Source organism: Macaca fascicularis, chromosome 19 (genome assembly GCF_037993035.2).
Source record: "Macaca fascicularis isolate 582-1 chromosome 19, T2T-MFA8v1.1".
NCBI lineage: Eukaryota > Metazoa > Chordata > Mammalia > Primates > Cercopithecidae > Macaca > Macaca fascicularis.
This window is the reverse complement of record NC_088393.1, coordinates 61,980,518-61,998,523: the sequence shown is the minus strand read 5'-3', so window position 1 is coordinate 61,998,523 and position 18,006 is coordinate 61,980,518. Positions and strand designations below refer to the sequence as shown.

The 18,006-nt window shown below is 54.5% G+C and overlaps 1 protein-coding gene across 6 annotated transcripts; it reads left to right on the top strand.

The window, feature by feature from the left end:
• Positions 1-27: 27 nt before the first annotated feature.
• On the top strand, positions 28-17,984 carry MBOAT7 (membrane bound acylglycerophosphatidylinositol O-acyltransferase MBOAT7). Of its 6 annotated transcripts, none has more exons than XM_045380983.3 (9): positions 28-372; positions 1,203-1,281; positions 1,367-1,496; positions 2,404-2,530; positions 6,658-6,817; positions 9,156-9,516; positions 11,360-11,536; positions 14,500-14,641; positions 16,968-17,984. In XM_045380983.3, the coding sequence occupies exons 2-9, from the start codon at positions 1,206-1,208 to the stop codon at positions 17,157-17,159; spliced, it is 1,365 nt and encodes a 454-aa protein (XP_045236918.2). In that variant the 5' UTR covers positions 28-372; positions 1,203-1,205; the 3' UTR covers positions 17,160-17,984. The 6 variants fall into 6 exon arrangements, with proteins under 6 accessions (XP_045236918.2, XP_073880773.1, XP_045236916.2 ...); XM_074024672.1 differs by having other exon boundaries at positions 28-531; XM_045380981.3 differs by lacking the exon at positions 14,500-14,641.
• Positions 17,985-18,006: the final 22 nt, after the last annotated feature.

Below are 18,006 nucleotides of genomic sequence, written 5' to 3'. Positions count from 1 at the left end.
CTCACGCCGAGCTCCAGACCCCGCCTCCTTTCCGGATCCCGTCTGTCTCCCTTCGGGTCCAAAGCTTTTGGCTCCTCCTTGTTCCGAGCCCGAAGCCCTGCCCCTTCACGTTCTCGGGGCTCGGAGCCCGGTGTGGACCTGGACTCGAGTCCCGTTGTCGACTCGCGCTCCAGTCGCCTGCTCTGGGGCTCCTTCCCTGCCCGCCCGGGACCCTGACCGTGGCCTCATCCCCGCCCCGATCCGCGCGGCCCAGCGGGCGCCCAGAAGGAGCAGGCGGCGCGGGGGCGCGCTGCGCGGGGGAGGCGTGGCCGGAGCCGCAGCGGCCCGCGGGCTGGGACTGCTCGGCCGCCTCCTGCCCGGCGAGCAGCTCAGGTGGGCCGGGGTGGCGGCGCCCAGTGGCAAGGCGAGGTTACACGGCTGCAGGGTCTCTGCAGGCTGGTGGGTGCGGGGCGGCCCCGGAGGCGCGTTAGAGCTCGGGGCTGGCGCAACCGCCTGTGGATCTGCCGGGGATTGGATCCGACCCACGCTGGGGTGCGCGGGACGGGTTGGGGCTGGGCCTGGGCCTGGGGAGGGAAGGGTGTCCGATCCCCGGGTTCTCCGTAGGAGAGGGGTCTGGAACTCCGAAGGAGGTGAGGCTGGAGGCCCGGGCTCCTCTGAGTGCTCGCGAAGGACAAGGGCTGGGGGGTCCGGATATCTGGTTTCACAAGGGCTGGGGGATGGGGGATCCAAAGAGGGGGTCTGGGTTCCTGGATCCTCGCTGGAAGAGGGGTCTCGGAGGTCTAGATTCCTGGGCTGTCGAAGAGGAAGGGTCTGGGAGGGGTGCTGTTTCTGGGTTTTAAAAAGAGGGGCGTCTTCAAATCTGGGTCCCTAGTATGGGTGCAGGGAGTAACTTTGATTTCTGCCTTCGCAAAGGAGGCGCCTGGGTGCTGGGAGATCCCCACGCTTTCCTGGGTTCTCAAAGGAGAGGAGAGCTGGAGGCCTGTGCGCTCATAGGAGAGGGGCTGGGGGTGGATTCCTGTCTCCAAGGAGGAAGGGGCTGGAGTCCGGGTTCCTAGGTTCTCAAAGGAGAGGAGCTGAGTCTCGGACTCCATCATCCTCAAAAACTGGGGTCTAGAGGGCTGGGTTCCTGGATCCTGGAAGAGGGAGGAGGCAGGGGGCCTGGATTCCTGGGTTCTCACTGTGAATCTCTGCCCCTCCCCCAGACCATGTCGCCTGAAGAATGGACGTATCTAGTGGTTCTTCTTATCTCCATCCCCATCGGCTTCCTCTTTAAGAAAGCCGGTGAGTCAGGCTCCCTCCGCAGTGGAAAATAAAGGGGGGGACCCTCTGGAAGGTTCCAGGCTTATGCTGTCCCTTCCCCCTGCAGGTCCTGGGCTGAAGAGATGGGGGGCAGCTGCTGTGGGCCTGGGGCTCACCCTGTTCACCTGTGGCCCCCACACTTTGCATTCTCTGATCACCATCCTTGGGACCTGGGCCCTCATTCAGGCCCAGCCCTGGTGAGAATTTGGTGGAGGGAGGAGAGGGAGAGGAGGGCAGAGGAGGAAGCAACCTGTTTCCTCTTTGGGTCTTTTTTAGCTTCTGCCTCATCTCTGGCTGTCTGGCTGTCTCTTGTTGATCAGCTCCCTTCTCTGTTTCATGTTTTTTTTTTTCTTTCTTTCTTTCTTTTTTGAGATGGAGTTTCGCTCTTATTGCCCAGGCTGGAGTTCAATGGTGCGATCTCAGCTCACTGCAACCTCCACCTCCCAGGTTCAAGCGATTCTCTTGCCCCAGCCTCTGGAGTAGCTGGGATTACAGGCATGCACCACCATGCCTGGCTAATTTTGTATTTTCAGTAGAGATGGGGTTTCTCCATGTTGGTCAGGCTGGTTTCGAACTCCTGACCTTGTGATCTGCCTGCCTCAGCCTCCCAAAGTGCTGGAATTACGGGCGTGAGCCACCACACCCAGCCTTTTCATCTGCTTTTCTTCCTCCCCCGCCTTCTGCATCTGGTCCCTGTGTGTTTGTCCCAGTCCGCTACATCCATGTCATGGAGAGAGGTGGATGGTGTGTCTGCTGGCCCTGCCACCGTTCATATTCATTCATATCCACCCCCCTCTTCTTGAGCCCTGGACCTTGGAAATAAAGAAAAAGTGGAGGAGTGCAGGGTCTTCACCTGAAGATTCTCTGAATCTCGTTCTTCTCTGTTGCTGTGTGTTTCTGTGTGGCTGAGCCTCTTCTCCCCATTTCAATCATACTCATTCCGTCCCTACATCCACCCTCCAGTCCTCTCTCTCTGCCCTTCTGTATTTCTGTCTCTGAATGAATGGGGAGAGTTGGGGGAGGATTGGTGGCTGGACTCGGGGAGTGGGTGGCCAAGGCCGAGACTTCTGTGCCCAACACAACGCACCTCCTGCTTTTGCCCAGCTCCTGCCACGCCCTGGCTCTGGCCTGGACTTTCTCCTATCTCCTGTTCTTCCGAGCCCTCAGCCTGCTGGGCCTGCCCACTCCCACGCCCTTCACCAATGCCGTCCAGCTGCTACTGACACTGAAGGTCAGACTCGGGGCTTGCCACTCCCCTCCAGCCTCCCTGTGGGCCCCTTCACCTCCCCACTTTACCTCCCCCTCCAGCCGCTCCGGGATTTTACCTCCTGCACACCCTGGGGGTGGGCCGCCACCACACTGCTGCCCTGGGCATGGGGTTCCCCATTCACATGCTCTTGGCAGGTCTTCACCTCCCAGCTCCTCCTGGGGTGAGGAAATAACCCATGTGGGGTAACAGTAGGTGCCATTGGGTGCTTGCTGTGAGCCAGAGGCCCAGCGGGGTGGTTTACCAACATGCTGTCCTTGAATCTCTGTAGCTAGCTATTCTGCAAAGGAGAAAAACCAGCTCTGGGGAAAAGGTACTTGTTGAAGGGCACAAAACTAGGGCATCCAGGTCTGGCTCCTAGTCACCTGGGAAGATGGGTGAAAACAGACTCCCAGGGCCCACCCCAGACCCACAAAGTCACAGTTTCCTACTGGAGGCTTATCTGTGAACACAGCGGTCATGCTAGGTAGGGAGCGGCCTCCACAGCCTTCAGCGTGCCCCGCGGGAGCTCAGCAGTGGCAGGAGTAGGTTGGATGAGAGAGGGGTTAGAGGAGGAGCATTTCAGGCCGTAGGGATGACGTGTGTGGAGGGGAGCAGGATGGGTTCACCTGCTGCACCAGCCACATCCGCTTTCTGGGAAGAGCAAAAGGGAATGGGCAGCAGGGCTGACACCATGCTAGGTCTGGCTGGCGACCGTGAGGACTTTGGACTTCCCACGGAGGACGGAGATCTGCTGGAAGAGGGGATCATTGGTTTGCTGCCAGAAGAGGCAATGTGACCAGTTTTTTTTTTTTTTTTGAGGCGGAGTCTCGCTCTGTCGCCCAGGCTGGAGTGCAGTGGCGCGATCTCGGCTCACTGCAAGCTCCGCCTCCCGGGTTCCCGCCATTCTCCTGCCTCAGCCTCCCGAGTAGCTGGGACTACAGGTGCCGCCACCACGCCCGGCTAATTTTTTTGTATTTTTAGTGGAGACGGGGTTTCATTGTATTAGCCAGGATGGTCTCGATCTCCTGACCTCGTGATCCGCCTGTCTCGGCCTCCCAAAGTGCTGGGATTACAGGCTTGAGCCACCGCGCCCGGCCGTGACCAGTTTTAAATGTTTAAAAATACTTGTTCTGGCCGGGCGCGGTGGCTCACGCCTGTAATCCCAGCACTTTGGGAGGCTGAGGCAGGCGGATCACCTGAGGTGGGGAGTTTGAGACCAGCCTGACCAAAATGGAGAAACCCTGTCTCTACTAAAAATACAAAAAATTAGCCGGGCGTGGTGGCGCACACCTGTAATCCCAGCTACTCGGGAAGCTGAGGCAGGAGAATTGCTTGAACCCAGGAGGCAGAGGTTGTGGTGAGCTGAGATCGCGCCATTGCACTCCAGCCTGGGTGACAACAGTGAAACTCCGTCTCAAAAATAAATAAATAGAAATACTCGTTCTAGGCCAGGTGCAGTGGCTCACACCTTTAATCACAACACTTTGGGAGGCTGATGCGGGTGGATTACCTGAGGTCAGGAGTTTGAGACCAGTCTGGCCAACATGGTAAAACTCCATCTCTACTAAAAATAAAAAAATGAGCCAGTGTGGTGGCTCACACCTGTAATCCCAGCTACTTGGGAGGTTGAGGCAGGAGAATTGCTTGAACCTGGAAGGTGGAGGTTGCAGTGAGCCAAGATCCCACCATCGCACTCCAGCCTGGGCCTCCCTGGGCGAGACTCCGTCTCAAAAAATAGAAATAAAAAAATACTCGTTCTGGATGCTGAGGGAGAATTGAAGTGGAACAGGGCAAGATGGAATGGACTCGGATAAAGGGATCCTCCTTTATCCTATATAAAGAGATCCAAATAAAAAGGATCCCTTTATCCAAGTCCAGGTGACAGACTGTGGTGCCTTGATACAGGCTGTCGGCTGTGGGTAGGTCTGAGCTGCAGCCGGAAATGCGCATTTAGGATGATTGAAGGAGTGGCCACCGTGTGGGCAGGATGTAGAAGAGCGAAAAGGGGTGGTGCCGGCTGGGCGCGGTGGCTCACGCCTGTAATCCCAGCACTTTGGGAGGCCGAGGTGGGTGGATCACGAGGTCAGGAGATCGAGACCATCCTGGCTAACATGGTGAAACCCCGTCTCTACTAAAAATACAAAAAATTAGCCGGGCGTGGTGGCGGGTGCCTGTAGTCCCAGCTACTGGGGAGGCTGAGGCAGCAGAATGGGTGAACCCGGGAGGCGGAGCTTGCAGTGAGCTGAGATAGTGCCACTACGCTCCATCCTGGGTGACAGAGCAAGACTGCCTCAAAAAAAAAAAAAGGGGTGGTGCCTGAACCCCAGACCAGCAGCAGGAGCCGTTCCCAACTCATGGCCCAGGGGAAGTGGCTCAGGTTGTGGTACCTTGATGGAAAAAGGGTTGTGTAGGCCTGGTGCAGTGACTCATACTTGTATAATCCCAGCGCTTTGGGAGGTCATAGCGGGAGGATTGCTTGAGGCCAGGAGTTTAAGACCAGCCTGGGCAATATAGTGAGACTCTGTCTCTACAAAAAAAAATAAATTTTTTTTTTAAGACAGAATCTCGCTCTGTCACCCAGGCTGGAGTGCAGTGGTGTGATGTCACTGCAACCTCTGCCTCCCAGGTTCTAGCGATTCTCCCACCTCAGCCTCTCGAGTAGCTGGGACTATAGGCGCCCACCACCACACCTGGCTAATTTTTATATTTTTAGTAGAGACAGGGTTTCACCATCTTGGCCGGGCTGGTCTCAAACCCCTGACATCAAGTGATCTGCCCACCTAGGCCAACCAAAGTCCTCGGATTACAGGCATGAACCATCACATCATGCCAGGCCATATATATATATATATATATATATATATATATGGTTTTTTTTTTTTCTTTTTTTTTTTTTTGAGACGGAGTTTCGCTCTTGTTGCCCAGGCTGGGTGTAATAGCACGATCTTGGTTCACCACAACCTCCGCCTCCTGGGTTCAAGCAATTCTCCTGCCCCGGCTTCCCGAGTAGCTGGAATTACAGGCATGTACCACCATGCCCGGCTAATTTTTTGTATTTTTAGTAGAGACGGGGTTTCTCCTTGTTGGTCAGGCTGGTCTCAAACTCCTGACCTCAGGTGATCCGCCCACCTCAGCCTCCCAAAGTGCTGGGATTACAGGCGCGAGCCACCACACCCGGCCAACATTATTTTTTTTTAAAGGGTGAGTAGAGCCACCCACCTTGAAACGATCTGTCAAGGGTGATGGCCAGCCCAAGGCCATCTCACAAGGGAATAAAAGCCCTGCCCTCCCTCTCCTGACTTTGTCCGACTCCAGCCAGGGATTTCTATGGACAACCCAGCCACAAGCTGGAAGAATGAGATCTATTGATATAGGGTGGACCTTGGGACTGGTGGGAAAGGGTGGAGAGTACAACATATTCAGCTCAGTAGTGGAGATGAAAAGAGGCAACAGAGTCAAACTTAAGGGATTTCAAGGCAGGCCGATTACTTGAGGCCAGAAGTTCGAGACCAGCCTGGCCAGCTGAGGCATGAGAATTGCTTGAGTCCCCAGGAGGCAGAGGTTGCAGTGAGCCGACTGTGCCACTCTACTCCAGCCTGGGTGACAGAGCAAAACTTGTCTCAAAAAAAAAAAAAAAAAAGAGATCGGATTTGGGGAGTGAGGGAGGTTTTGGGTTTGAACAATTTGGTGGCCTATTGTTTCAGGGGAGACACTAGAAGAGGATCTACTTTGTGGGGCGGGTAACATCGTCTTCCGTTTCCAGTGCGTTTTGGGGTGCCTGGAGACATCCGAGTCTAAATGCCAATAAGCCACTTGATGGATAGGTCTGGGGCTGGGGTAGCGTTTGAGCATCATCAGTGTGTGGATAGTATCGAAACCTCTGTGACTGCCTGAGAGCAGGTAAGGACAGAACAGGGAAGGCGGGGAGGAGGGCCTGGGACTGAGCCCTGGGGAGCACTGCCCAGCTAGAGGCGTTACACACAACCTAGATACGCAGAGCTGCGAGCATGCAGCACCCCTTGGCTGCAGAGGGCAGCAGCACAAGGGAGATGGGTGTGGGGAAGGGCCCAAAGTCTGACCTGGCCCCTTGCCCACCCCCTTCCGCCCAGCTGGTGAGCCTGGCCAGTGAAGTCCAGGACCTGCACCTGGCCCAGAGGAAGGAAATGGCCTCGGGTTTCAGCAAGGGGCCCACCCTGGGGCTGCTGCCCGACGTGCCCTCCTTGATGGAGACGCTCAGCTACAGTTACTGCTACGTGGGAATCATGACAGGTGAGTGGGCCTGCCCGGCAGCTCTGTCTCTCCGCCGCCCTGAGTGCCTGTTCTATGTTCCCGCCCTGCCCGGGGCAACCTCCATCCTAGCATCTGCTGCTGTGAGGGTGAGCATGTGTCTGGGTCTACGTCTCACGCCTCCGCTGGACCAGAGCTGCTTTGGGGTAGAAGCTGGCTGTTCTCAGCCTAAGTGATTCCTTGCTCTTCTCTTCTCCTGTAGCTTATGGGGAGCACAGAGAAGAGAGAAAGGAGGTAAAGATCTATGTCAACCTGATGTTTTTGCTGCCCAGATAACAAATATTCACAGCTTAGGGTCCACTTTCAGTTTAAGGAAATATTTTTCATCTGGGCGTGGGGACTGACGCCTATAATCTCAGCACTGTGGGAGGCTGAGGCCAGAGGATGGCTTGAGGCCAAGAGTTCAAGATCCACTTGGCCAATGTAGCAAGATCCCGTCCCTTTAATTTAAACCTTTATTTTAAAAAAATAAATAAATATAAAATTAAAAGGGCCGGGCGCAGTGACTCACGCCTGTAATCCCAGCACTTTGGGAGGCCGAGACGGGCAGATCTCCTAAGGTCAGGAGTTTGAGACCAGCCTGTCCAACGTGGTGAAACCCCATCTCTACTAAAAATACAGAAATTAGCCGGGCATGGTGGTGGGCGCCTGTAATCCCAGCTACTTGGGAGGCTGAGACAGGAGAATCGCTTGAACCCAGGAGGCAGAGGTTGCAGTGAGCCGAGATTGCACCACTGCACTCCAGCCTGGGCAAAAGAGCAAGATTCCGTCTCAAAAAATATATATGTATGTTGGCCAGGCGCGGTGGTCTGTAATCCCAGCACTTTGGGAGGCCGAGGCAGGTGGATTACAAGGTCAGGAGATCGAGACCATCCTGGCTAACACAGTGAAACCCCGTCTCTACTAAAAATACAAAAAATTAGCTGGGCGTGGTAGCGGGCACCTGTAGTCCCAGCTACCCGGGAGGCTGAGGCAGGAGAATGGTGTGAACCTGGGAGGCAGAGCTTGTAGTGAGCCAAGATTACGCCACTGCACTCTAGCCTGGACGACAGAGCGAGACTGCATCTCAAAAAAGTGTATACATATGTATACATATTTATATATATAATATGTGTGTGTGTGCATGTGTATATATATGTGTATATATATGTATATATATGTGAAATTTTAAAAAAATTTTCATTAATGTTTACCTCATCAAAGTTTTTTTTCCAATAACAGCTCTAGGGAACTCTAATTCACATAGTCATCCACTTAAAACATACAACTCTTGGCTTCTTTGATTTCCTGAAAAAAAAAAAAGAAAAGAAAAGAAAAACCAACATACAACTCCCTGATTTTTAGTATATCCACGGAGTTGTGCAAACATGACCACTGTGTAGTGTATTTTCAGAACAATTTCATACCCTGCAAAGAAACCCCATATCCGTCATCCCCCAAACCTCCATCCATCCCTGGAAACCAGTAATTGACTTTCTATCTGTAAAGATTTGCCTGTTCCGGACATTGTACTTACACATGGAATCACACAATATGTGGTCTTATTTATTTATTTTAATTTTTTTTTTTTTTTTTTTTTAACTTTCCATGCTACATTGACCTAAACATATGGTCTTTTGTGAACATACAAAAATTTTAACCCTGGTCCCTTCTGTGAATCACACTGCTTCCTCCCTAGGCCAGATCACCATCATGTAGCTAAAGTTCCACAACTATCTCCTAGTTTCTTTCCTTCCTCCCTTCCTCCCTCCTTCCCTCCCTCCCTCCCTCCCTCCTTCCCTCCTTCCCTCCCTCCCTCCCTCCCTCCTTCCCTCCTTCCCTCCTTCCCTCCTTCCCTGGCTGGAACGCAGTAGCACAGTCACTGCTCGCTGCAGCCTGGGCTCAAACGATCCTCCCGCCTCAGCCCCCCAGTAGCTGGGATTACAGGTGCCCTCCACCACACCTGGCTAATTTTTATTTTTTGTAGTGATGGGGTCTTGCCGTTTTGCCCAGACTGGTCTCGAACTCTTGGGCTCAAGCAGTCCTCCCAGCTAAGCCTCCCAAAGTGCTGGGATTCCAGGTGTGAGCCACCGCGCCAGCCCCTCTTTCTAATTTTCTATCACTGTCTCTGTCTCTCTGAGTTTCTTGTCCCCCTGTCTCTCGTTCCTTATCCCCATCTCTCTGGGTCTCTGTCCCTACCCTTGGGGTCTCCCCGGCGCCCAGTCTCTGCCCCTCTCTCTCCCTCTTCCCACCTTCCCTCCAAGCTCCCTCTCCTCCTCCTGCAGACTGGAGCTCTGCCCAGCTGCCTGTCTGACGGCGGCCCTCCCTCCCCGCCCCACAGGCCCGTTCTTCCGCTACCGCACCTACCTGGACTGGCTGGAGCAGCCCTTCCCGGGGGCCGTGCCCAGCCTGCGGCCCCTGCTGCGCCGCGCCTGGCCGGCCCCGCTCTTCGGCCTGCTGTTCCTGCTCTCCTCCCACCTCTTCCCGCTGGAGGCCGTGCGCGAGGACGCCTTCTACGCCCGCCCGCTGCCCGCCCGCCTCTTCTACATGATCCCCGTCTTCTTCGCCTTCCGCATGCGCTTCTACGTGGCCTGGATTGCCGCCGAGTGCGGCTGCATTGCCGCCGGCTTCGGGGCCTACCCCGTGGCCGCCAAAGCCCGGGCCGGGGGCGGCCCCACCCTCCAATGCCCACCCCCCAGCAGGTCAGGCGGCGCGAGGGAGGCTTCCCAAGACCCAGCAGCCCCCACCTCCAAGGGCTGGCTCTGCCCCTAGCAGGGAGGAGAGCGGGGAGCAAGGGGCTAGGGCCACCATCTTTTTGTTAGCAGAGTGTCGCCCCCTTGGCAACCACGGCCTGCCAGCCCCTGTCGGTAGGGAAAAGACCCCTGGTACTGACAGATGCCCCTTGTTGCTAGCGCTTGTCACCCCGCAGTATGGTGAACTGCCCCCTGTCGCTAGGAAAAGGTGGTAACTTAGCAACCCTGTGCCACCCCTCTGTTGCCACGGAAGTGTCACCCCCCAGAACCAGGTTGTTCCTGCTTGCTGGGGATGCCATCCTTTGGTAGTGGTGGGTCACCCTCTGTTGCTAGGGAAACGGTTCCCTAGCAACGGAACACTGCTATTTGCTAGGGAAGCAGGATCCCTAGCAACAGTAGTTCACCTCCTTTTTGCCGGGAGTTTTGCTCTGTTGCTGCAGATATGGCTCCCCCTGCACTGCGCCTTTGTTGCTAGGAGCTAGCACTGCTCCATCCCATGTGGGATATCCTCACATGGCAGCCCTCAGCTGCCCTCTGTTTGCAAGGAAATAGCAATTTCCAATCCCTGACCAGTGCTGTTCCCCAGCAGAGGGCATGCCATTCCTACCAACTACGGTTACACTGTTGCTAAGGAAGCCAAACCTCCCCCTGGTAACTATGGGTTGACCCTTGTTGCCAGAGAGGCTCCACCCCCCACCCCCCAGCACCGGTATTGCTAGGCAAGTAGCACGGCCGTAGCTGTGGACTCTCTTGTGGCTAAGGAAGCATTGCCCCCGTGTTGCTAGGGAAATGGCATCCCCAGCAACCAGGAGTAGACTGCTCTTGCGTTCCTCGCAGCTGCAGTCAGCCTTCCCCCAGGGGCTTGGACTGCAGCTGGGGGAACAGCCCGTCGATGTAAATGATGAACTACTCCCTGCTAGGGTTGTCCCCTAGTCGTCACCAACTGCCATTCTGTTGTGGGGGTAGTGACACCCCCACGTGAATTTATTACCACTGCCCTAATAACCATGCTCTGATCTCCAGCTGCTAGAGAGACGATGTCCCCCCAGTGAATCCAAGCAGGAATTGAAGGTTTTTCTAAATCTGCTGGGTCCCCACCCCTAAAGGATGGCTCCCCTCCCATCATCAGAGGCCACCAAGGCTTCATATGGGCCAACGTTTCCCACTGCTGGGGCTGTCGGCATGAGTGACGAGGGAACCACTGTATTGTTAGAAGTGACACTTCTCCAACAATCACTGCGACCAGGAAAAAGTCCCTTTCTAAAAGCCTTTCTAAACATCCTAGGCCTTGTTGCTAAGGAATGCCTTTTCCTTAGCAACAAAGATCATGGGGACCCCACTGGTGCCTGGAACATCTCCCTAGCAACCATGAAGCACCTTGTTATGAGGGATGATAATCACAACTTCCCTAGCAACTGCAGTGTCCGATGATTTAGAAGGGACCATCCTTGGAGGCTTCTCTGAACATACTGAGCTTGGTTGCTTAAAGGACTCATAGCTTAGCAACCATAGCCCTTCAAGGCTTTTCATGGCTGTGGCAGGCCCCATTAGGTACCAAAAGAAGCAGCAGCCCATTGTCAGTGAACTGTACCACCCGGCCCAACCATCGTCCTCCCCTACAGGCACCCTCTGGGCCCCCCTCCCTTGTTGCCCTAGCAAGTCTGACAGCCAGAAGGCCATTGCCTGGCCAGGATCCCTTCCTTAGCATCCGGGGCTGGGACACTAGCAGGCGTCGGGAGAGGGCCTGGCTGAGCTGCATGTCTGTCCCCCACCCTCATCCTCCACCCCCCAGTCCGGAGAAGGCGGCTTCCCTGGAGTATGACTATGAGACCATCCGCAACATCGACTGCTACGGCACAGATTTCTGCGTGCGGGTGCGCGATGGCATGCGGTACTGGAACATGACGGTGCAGTGGTGGCTGGCGCAGTATATCTACAAGAGCGCACCTGCCCGTTCCTATGTCCTGCGGTGAGTGAGTCCCACCAGCCTCAGGTGACACTGCAGAACTACATCACCCAGCAAGCCCCAGGGTAGCCTGCAGCTTCCCTGGCTGGGCTCCTGCCCCGGAGGCTCATGGGAGTTGTAGTTTGTTTAGCCTGGTTTTGCCCTGCCTCTGATTAGTGGCAGCATGCTGGTGTAAAACCATTCCCCCTCTCTGGGCCTCAGTTTCTACTTCTGTAAAGTCAGCCTCACTTGACAGAAGCAATGTACTGAGTCCTGTGGACTCAACAGCCAGCCTTCCTGGAATCTTGGCCATCCAGGTTATGGAGAAACCTTGAGGAGTTAGTTGACCTCTTAGTTGCCTCAAGTGTTAAATGGAGTGAATGCTATTTATTACTGGTGTCATAGGTAGATAGAAGGACTAAATGCGATAAAATGTGAAATGTATTTAATGTGAGGCCTGACAGGTAAGTGCGTGCTACGTATTCGTTTTTATTGTTTTTCATTCTTCCAGTATTTCTTGAGTGGAGACTCTGTGCTTAATATTGTTATCTGTGCAGCCTTTAGAAGCAGAAACTCAGGCCAGGCACGGCAGCTCACGCCTGGAATCCCAGCACTTTGGGAGGCCCAAGTAGGTGGATCATGACGTCAGGAGTTCAAGACCAGCCTAACCAGCATGGTGAAACCCTGTCTCTACTAAAAATGCAAAAATTAGCCAGACGTGTGGTGCGCACCTGTAATCCCAGCTACTTGTGAGGCTGAGGCAGGAGAATCGCCTGAACCCAGGAGGCGGAGGTTGCAGTGACCTGAGATCATGCCACTGCACTCCACCCTGAGCAACAGAACGAGACTTTGTCTCAAAAGAAAAAGGCCGGGCGTGGTGGCTCACGCCTGTAATCCCAACACTTTGGGAAGCCGAGGCAGGCGGATCACAAGGTCAGGAGATTGAGACCATCCTTGTTAACATGGTGCAACCACATCTCTACTAAAAATACAAAAAATTACCTGGGCGTGGTGGTGCGCACCTGTAGTCCCAGCTACTCGGGAGGCTGAGGCAGGAGAATGGCTTGAACCCGGGAGGTGGAGGTTGCAGGGAGCCGGCATCTCGCCACTGCACTCCAGCCTAGGCAACAGAGCGAGACTCCATCTCAAAAAAAAAAAAAAAAGAAGTAGAAACTCATAGCCAGGCGCGGTGGCTCACACCTGTAATCCCAGCAATTTGGGAGGCCCAGGCAGGTGGATCACTTTGAGGTCAGGGCAATATGGTGAAGACCAGCCTGGGCAATATGGAGAAACCCCTTCTCTACTAAAAATACAGAAAATTAGCTGGGCATGGTGGCAGGCGCCTGTAATCCCAGCTACTCAGGAGGCTGAGGCAAGAGAATCACTTGAACCCAAGAGGCGGAGGTTGCAGTGAGCCGAGGTCACCTGGGCAACAGAGCAAAACTTCGTCTCAAAATAAAATAAAAGAGGCTGGGCGCGGTGGCTCACGCCTGTAATCCCAGCACTTTGGGAGGCCGAGGTGGGCGGATCACAAGGTCAGGAGATCGAGACCATCCTGGCTAACATGGTGAAACCCCATCTCTACTAAAAATACAAAAAATTAGCCAGGCGAGGTGGCGGGCGCCTGTAGTCCCAGCTGCTCGGGAGGCTGAGGCAGGAGAACAGCATGAACCCGGGAGGCGGAGCTTGCAGTGAGCTGAGATCGCGCCACTGCACTCCAGCCTGGGCAACAGAAAAGACTCTATCTCAAAAAAATAAAAAAGTAAAAAAGCAAAAATTAATTAATCAATTAAATTAAATTAAAGGCGGAAGGGGAAGACCCAGCAGGAGTAAGTTTTGGGAGTAAGAAGCATGAGGACACAGGGCTTGGGTTTTAGTCTGATTGACTTTGAGGTGACTATTAGATTTCCAGCTGAGGTTATTGGATATATGATTATGTGATTCTGACGCTTAAGGGAAAAGTCGCTCTTGAAAGGGGACGCTTGAGTGGCATTAGGTGTAAATTATACCTTTAAAAATTTTTATTATTATTTATTGTTATTATTATTTTGATGCTTTGTCACCCAGGGTGAAGTGCAGTGGTGTGATCTCAGCTCACTGCAACCTCCATTTCCTGGGTTCAAGTGATTCTCATGCCAAGAGTAGATGCAGGGTTTCGCCATGTTGGCCAGGCTAGTATCGAACTCTTGGCCTCAAGTGATCCGCCTGCCTCGGCCTCCCAAAGTGCTGGGATTACAGGCGTGAATCACCATGTCTGGCCAAAATTTTTTAATTAATTTTTTTTTTTTTTTTACTTTTTAAAAAATACAGAGAGATGAGGTCTCGCTGTGTTGACCAGGCTGTTCTCAAACTCCTGGCCCCAAGCAGTCCTCCCATCTCAGCCTGCCAAAGTGCCGGGATTACAAGCATGAGCCACTGCATCTGGCCAGGTATACTGGTGATACTTAAAGCTCTGGGGCTGAGGCCAGGTCAAAGCCCAGAGCACCCCAGTGTTTACACAAGTGCTTCTCAACTGGGGGCAGTTGTGCTGCTGCTGCACCCCCAGGAGACACGTGGAAATCCCTGGAGACATTTTGTTTTAAATGGAAGGTGCTAGTGGGATGTAGTGGGTGGAGGCCAGGGATGCTCCTAAACACCTTAAAATGCACAGGATTCATCCTTTTTGTTTATTTTACAGCTGAAGTGAAGTGGCACGATCTCGGCTCACTGCAACCTCCCCCTCCCGGGTTCAAGCGATCCTCCTGCCTCAGCCCCCCTAGTACCTGGGATTACAGGCACGTGCTACCATGCCAGGCTAATCTTTGTATTTTTAGTAGAGATGGGGTTTTGCCATGTTGGCCAGGCTGGTCTTGAACTCCTGACCTCGGGTGATCCACCTGCCTCGGCCTCCCAAAGCGCTGGGATTACAGGTGTGAGCCACCGCACCGGCCAGAGGTTTTTTGTGTGTGTGTTTTTTTTTAATCATCCGGTTACTTTTGTGCTTCTAGCACTCAGATGTGTCTGAGGGGCCAGCCAGTGACCACGACAGGGAAGACCTCCCTCAGGTCGCCATCTGGGCAAAGCTCACTGATAGATACACAGATGGACAGTGAGATGGACAGCGATTTCTCTGTCGTTGATAAAGATGGGGTGAGAGCCTGACTCTGTAGGTCTTCAAGGGTTAGGGAATTAAATTTACGGGTGTATGAGGAGAGGGGACCAAGACTCTGGGTCCCAAAAGAGGAGGCGACCGAGGCTGGAGATTTCCGAGTCTTCAGGAGGCGGGAATTATATTTTTGAATCCCTGAAGGAAGAAGAGGCTGGGACTCTGGGTCCTGAGGGAAAGGATGGGCGGGATTCTGGGTGGGAGGGGATGAACTGGGCCCTAGAAAGAAAGGAGTAGAGACTCCTGGGGCCCTGAGGGAGGAAGGGGGACAGGCTTCCGAAATCCTGAGTTCCTGAAGGAAGAGGGGACCTGGGCTGTATAGAGGAATGGGAGGCTGGGGGCTCCTGGTTTCTTTTTTTGTTGTTGTTGAGGCAGAGTTTCACTCTTGTTGCCCAGGCTGGTGTGCAGTGGCACAATCTCAGTTCACTGCAACCTCTGCCTCCCGGGTTCAAGTGATTCTCCTCTGCCTTAGGCTCCCAAGTAGCAGAGATTACAGGCGCCTGCCACCACGTCAGGCTAATTTTTGTATTCTTAGTAGAGACAGGGTTTCACCATGTTGGCCAGGCTGGTCTCAAATCGAACTCCTGCCCTTTTTTTTTTTAAGACTGAGTCTCACTCTGTCGCCCAGGTTGGAGTGCAGTGGTGCGACCTCCGCTCACTGCAACCTCCACCTCCCAGTTTCAAGTGATTCTCCTGCCTCAGCCTCCTGAGTAGCTGGGATTACAGGCACACATTACCACGCCCAGCTAATTTTTTGTATTTTTAGTAGAGACGGGGTTTCATTGTGTTAGCCGGGATAGTCTCGATCTCCTGACATCATGATCCGCCCACCTCGGCCTCCCAGATAGCTGGGATTACAGGTGTGAGCCACAGCGCCTGGCCCTTTTTTCTTTTTTTTAATAGAGATGGAGTTTCACTATGTTGCCCAGGCTGGTCTTGAACTCCTGGCGTCAAGCAGCCCTCCCACCTCAGCCTCCCAAAGTGCCGCGATTACAGGCGCCAGCCGTTGCCCCAGCCTCCACACTCTTGAAGAACCAGAAAACCAGTGGTCTTCCCTTCTCAAGAAAACAGGACTTGGCCAGGTGCAATGTAATTCCAGTATTTTGGGAGGCCAAGGTGAGAGGATCACTTAAGCTCAGGAGTTCGAGACCAGCCTGGGCAACACAGCAAGACGCCATCTCTACAAAGAAAAAAAAGAGGCCGGGTGCAATGGCTCACGCCTGTAATCTCACACTTTGGGAGGCCGAGGCAGATGGATCACAAGGTCAGGAGATCAAGACCATCTCGGCCAATGTGGTGAAACCCCATCTCTACTAAAAATACAAAAAATGGCTGGGCACGGTGGCTCACGCCTGTAATTCCTGCACTTTGGGAGGCCGAGGCAGGCGGATCACAAGGTCAAGAGATCGAGACCATCCTGGCCAACATGGTGAAACCCCGTCTTTACCAAAAATACAAAAATTAGCCAGGCGTGGTGGCACACACCCGTAGTCCCCGCTGCTCGGGAGGCTGAGGCAGGAGAATCACTTGAACCCAGGAGGTGGAGGTTGCAGTGAGCCGAGATTGCGCCACTGCACTCCAGCCTGGGTGACACAGCGAGACTCCGTCTGAACAACAACAAAAAAATACAAAAATTAGCTGGGTTTGGTGGCACTTGCCTGTAATCCCAGCTACTTGGGAGGCTGAGGCATGAGAATCACTTGAACCTGGGAGGCGGAGCTTGCAATGAGCTGAGATCCGGCCACTGCACTCCAGCACGGGTGACAGAGCGGGACTCTGTCTCAAAAAAAAAACAAACAAAAAAAAAACCATTGGGCTGAAGAATTAGACTTGTTGGTCCTGGGAGAGGAAGGGCAGTGGAACATAAAATGTTAAATCTTTAAAGGAGGAGAGGGTCTTCATAGGACTGTGAGTGTGTATGGGAGGCTGCGAGCTCCTGGATCCCTGAAGGAGACCTATCGCCTCCTCTGCTTTCTGGAGCTAGGGGCATGGTTCTGAGCAGGGAGGGCCTGGGGCCTGGTCTCCTGGATCTGAGGGAGGAGGGAGGTGGGGTCTGGACTCCTGGGTCTGAGGGAGGAGGGGCTGGGGGCCTGGACTCCTGGGTCTGAGGGAGGAGGGGCTGGGGGCCTGGACTCCTGGTCTGAGGGAGGAGGGGCTGGGGGCCTGGACTCCTGGTCTGAGGGAGGAGGGGCTGGGCCTGCACTCCTGGGTCTGAGGGAGGAGGGGCTGGAGCCCGGGACTCCTGGATCTGGGGTCAGTGGGCACTGGGGACCTGGACTCGCAGGTCCTGACTCCCAGCCTCCTCCTCAGGAGCGCCTGGACCATGCTGCTGAGCGCCTACTGGCACGGCCTCCACCCGGGCTACTACCTGAGCTTCCTGACCATCCCTCTGTGCCTGGCTGCCGAGGGCCGGCTGGAGTCAGCCCTGCGGGGGCGGCTGAGCCCAGGGGGCCAGAAGGCCTGGGACTGGGTGCACTGGTTCCTGAAGATGCGCGCCTATGACTACATGTGCATGGGCTTCGTCCTGCTCTCCTTGGCCGACACGCTTCGGTACTGGGCCTCCATCTACTTCTGTATCCACTTCCTGGCCCTGGCAGCCCTGGGGCTGGGGCTGGCTTTGGGTGGGGGCAGCCCCAGCCGGCGGAAGGCAGCATCCCAGCCCACCAGCCTTGCCCCGGAGAAGCTCCGGGAGGAGTAAGCTCCGTGACGCTCCCTCTGCCAGCTGGTCCCGGGAATTCTGTGAACCAGGCCGCTGTCTCCTCCCCAGAAAGAGTCCTTACCTTGGAGAGGGTCCTGGAGAGAATTTCCTTTTCCCCAGCTAAATACTCTGCCTGCAACTGAAGCAGACCCGGGGGTGTCCTCCCTGCCCTCCGCCCAGGGACCACCTCCACTCCTACAAAATCAAAGTTTTGTCCGGACAAGAGTCTCGTGGGCCCCTGCTCCAGCTTCTGGGTATCCAGAGAGCGCTGCACTTCCCCAAAACGGAAGGGGCCCCTGGGCAGTGGGTTTTGGACAAATTCCCTTTCTTTGCATCCACAATGTGGGGTCAGAGCTTGGGGGCAGGTCCTGGGAATGGGAAGCCTCTTCCTTGTGTCTTTCGCTCCACTTTTAGCTCATGGCACCGATATTGCAGACTTGGAAGGAAGCATAAGTTTCCCATTTCACAAAGGGGAAACTGAGGTGCAGATGCGCGGGCCTGGGGACGGCCGTCCCATGGCTTCCATCTGAGCCACCTCGGGGCCCCAACGCTCCTGGCACCCTCTTCTCATCCCTTGGCCTATGACAGGTCACCACGTGTAAATCTTTCCCAATAAAGTGTTGCACAAAGGCATTGTGTCTGTGCAGGTAT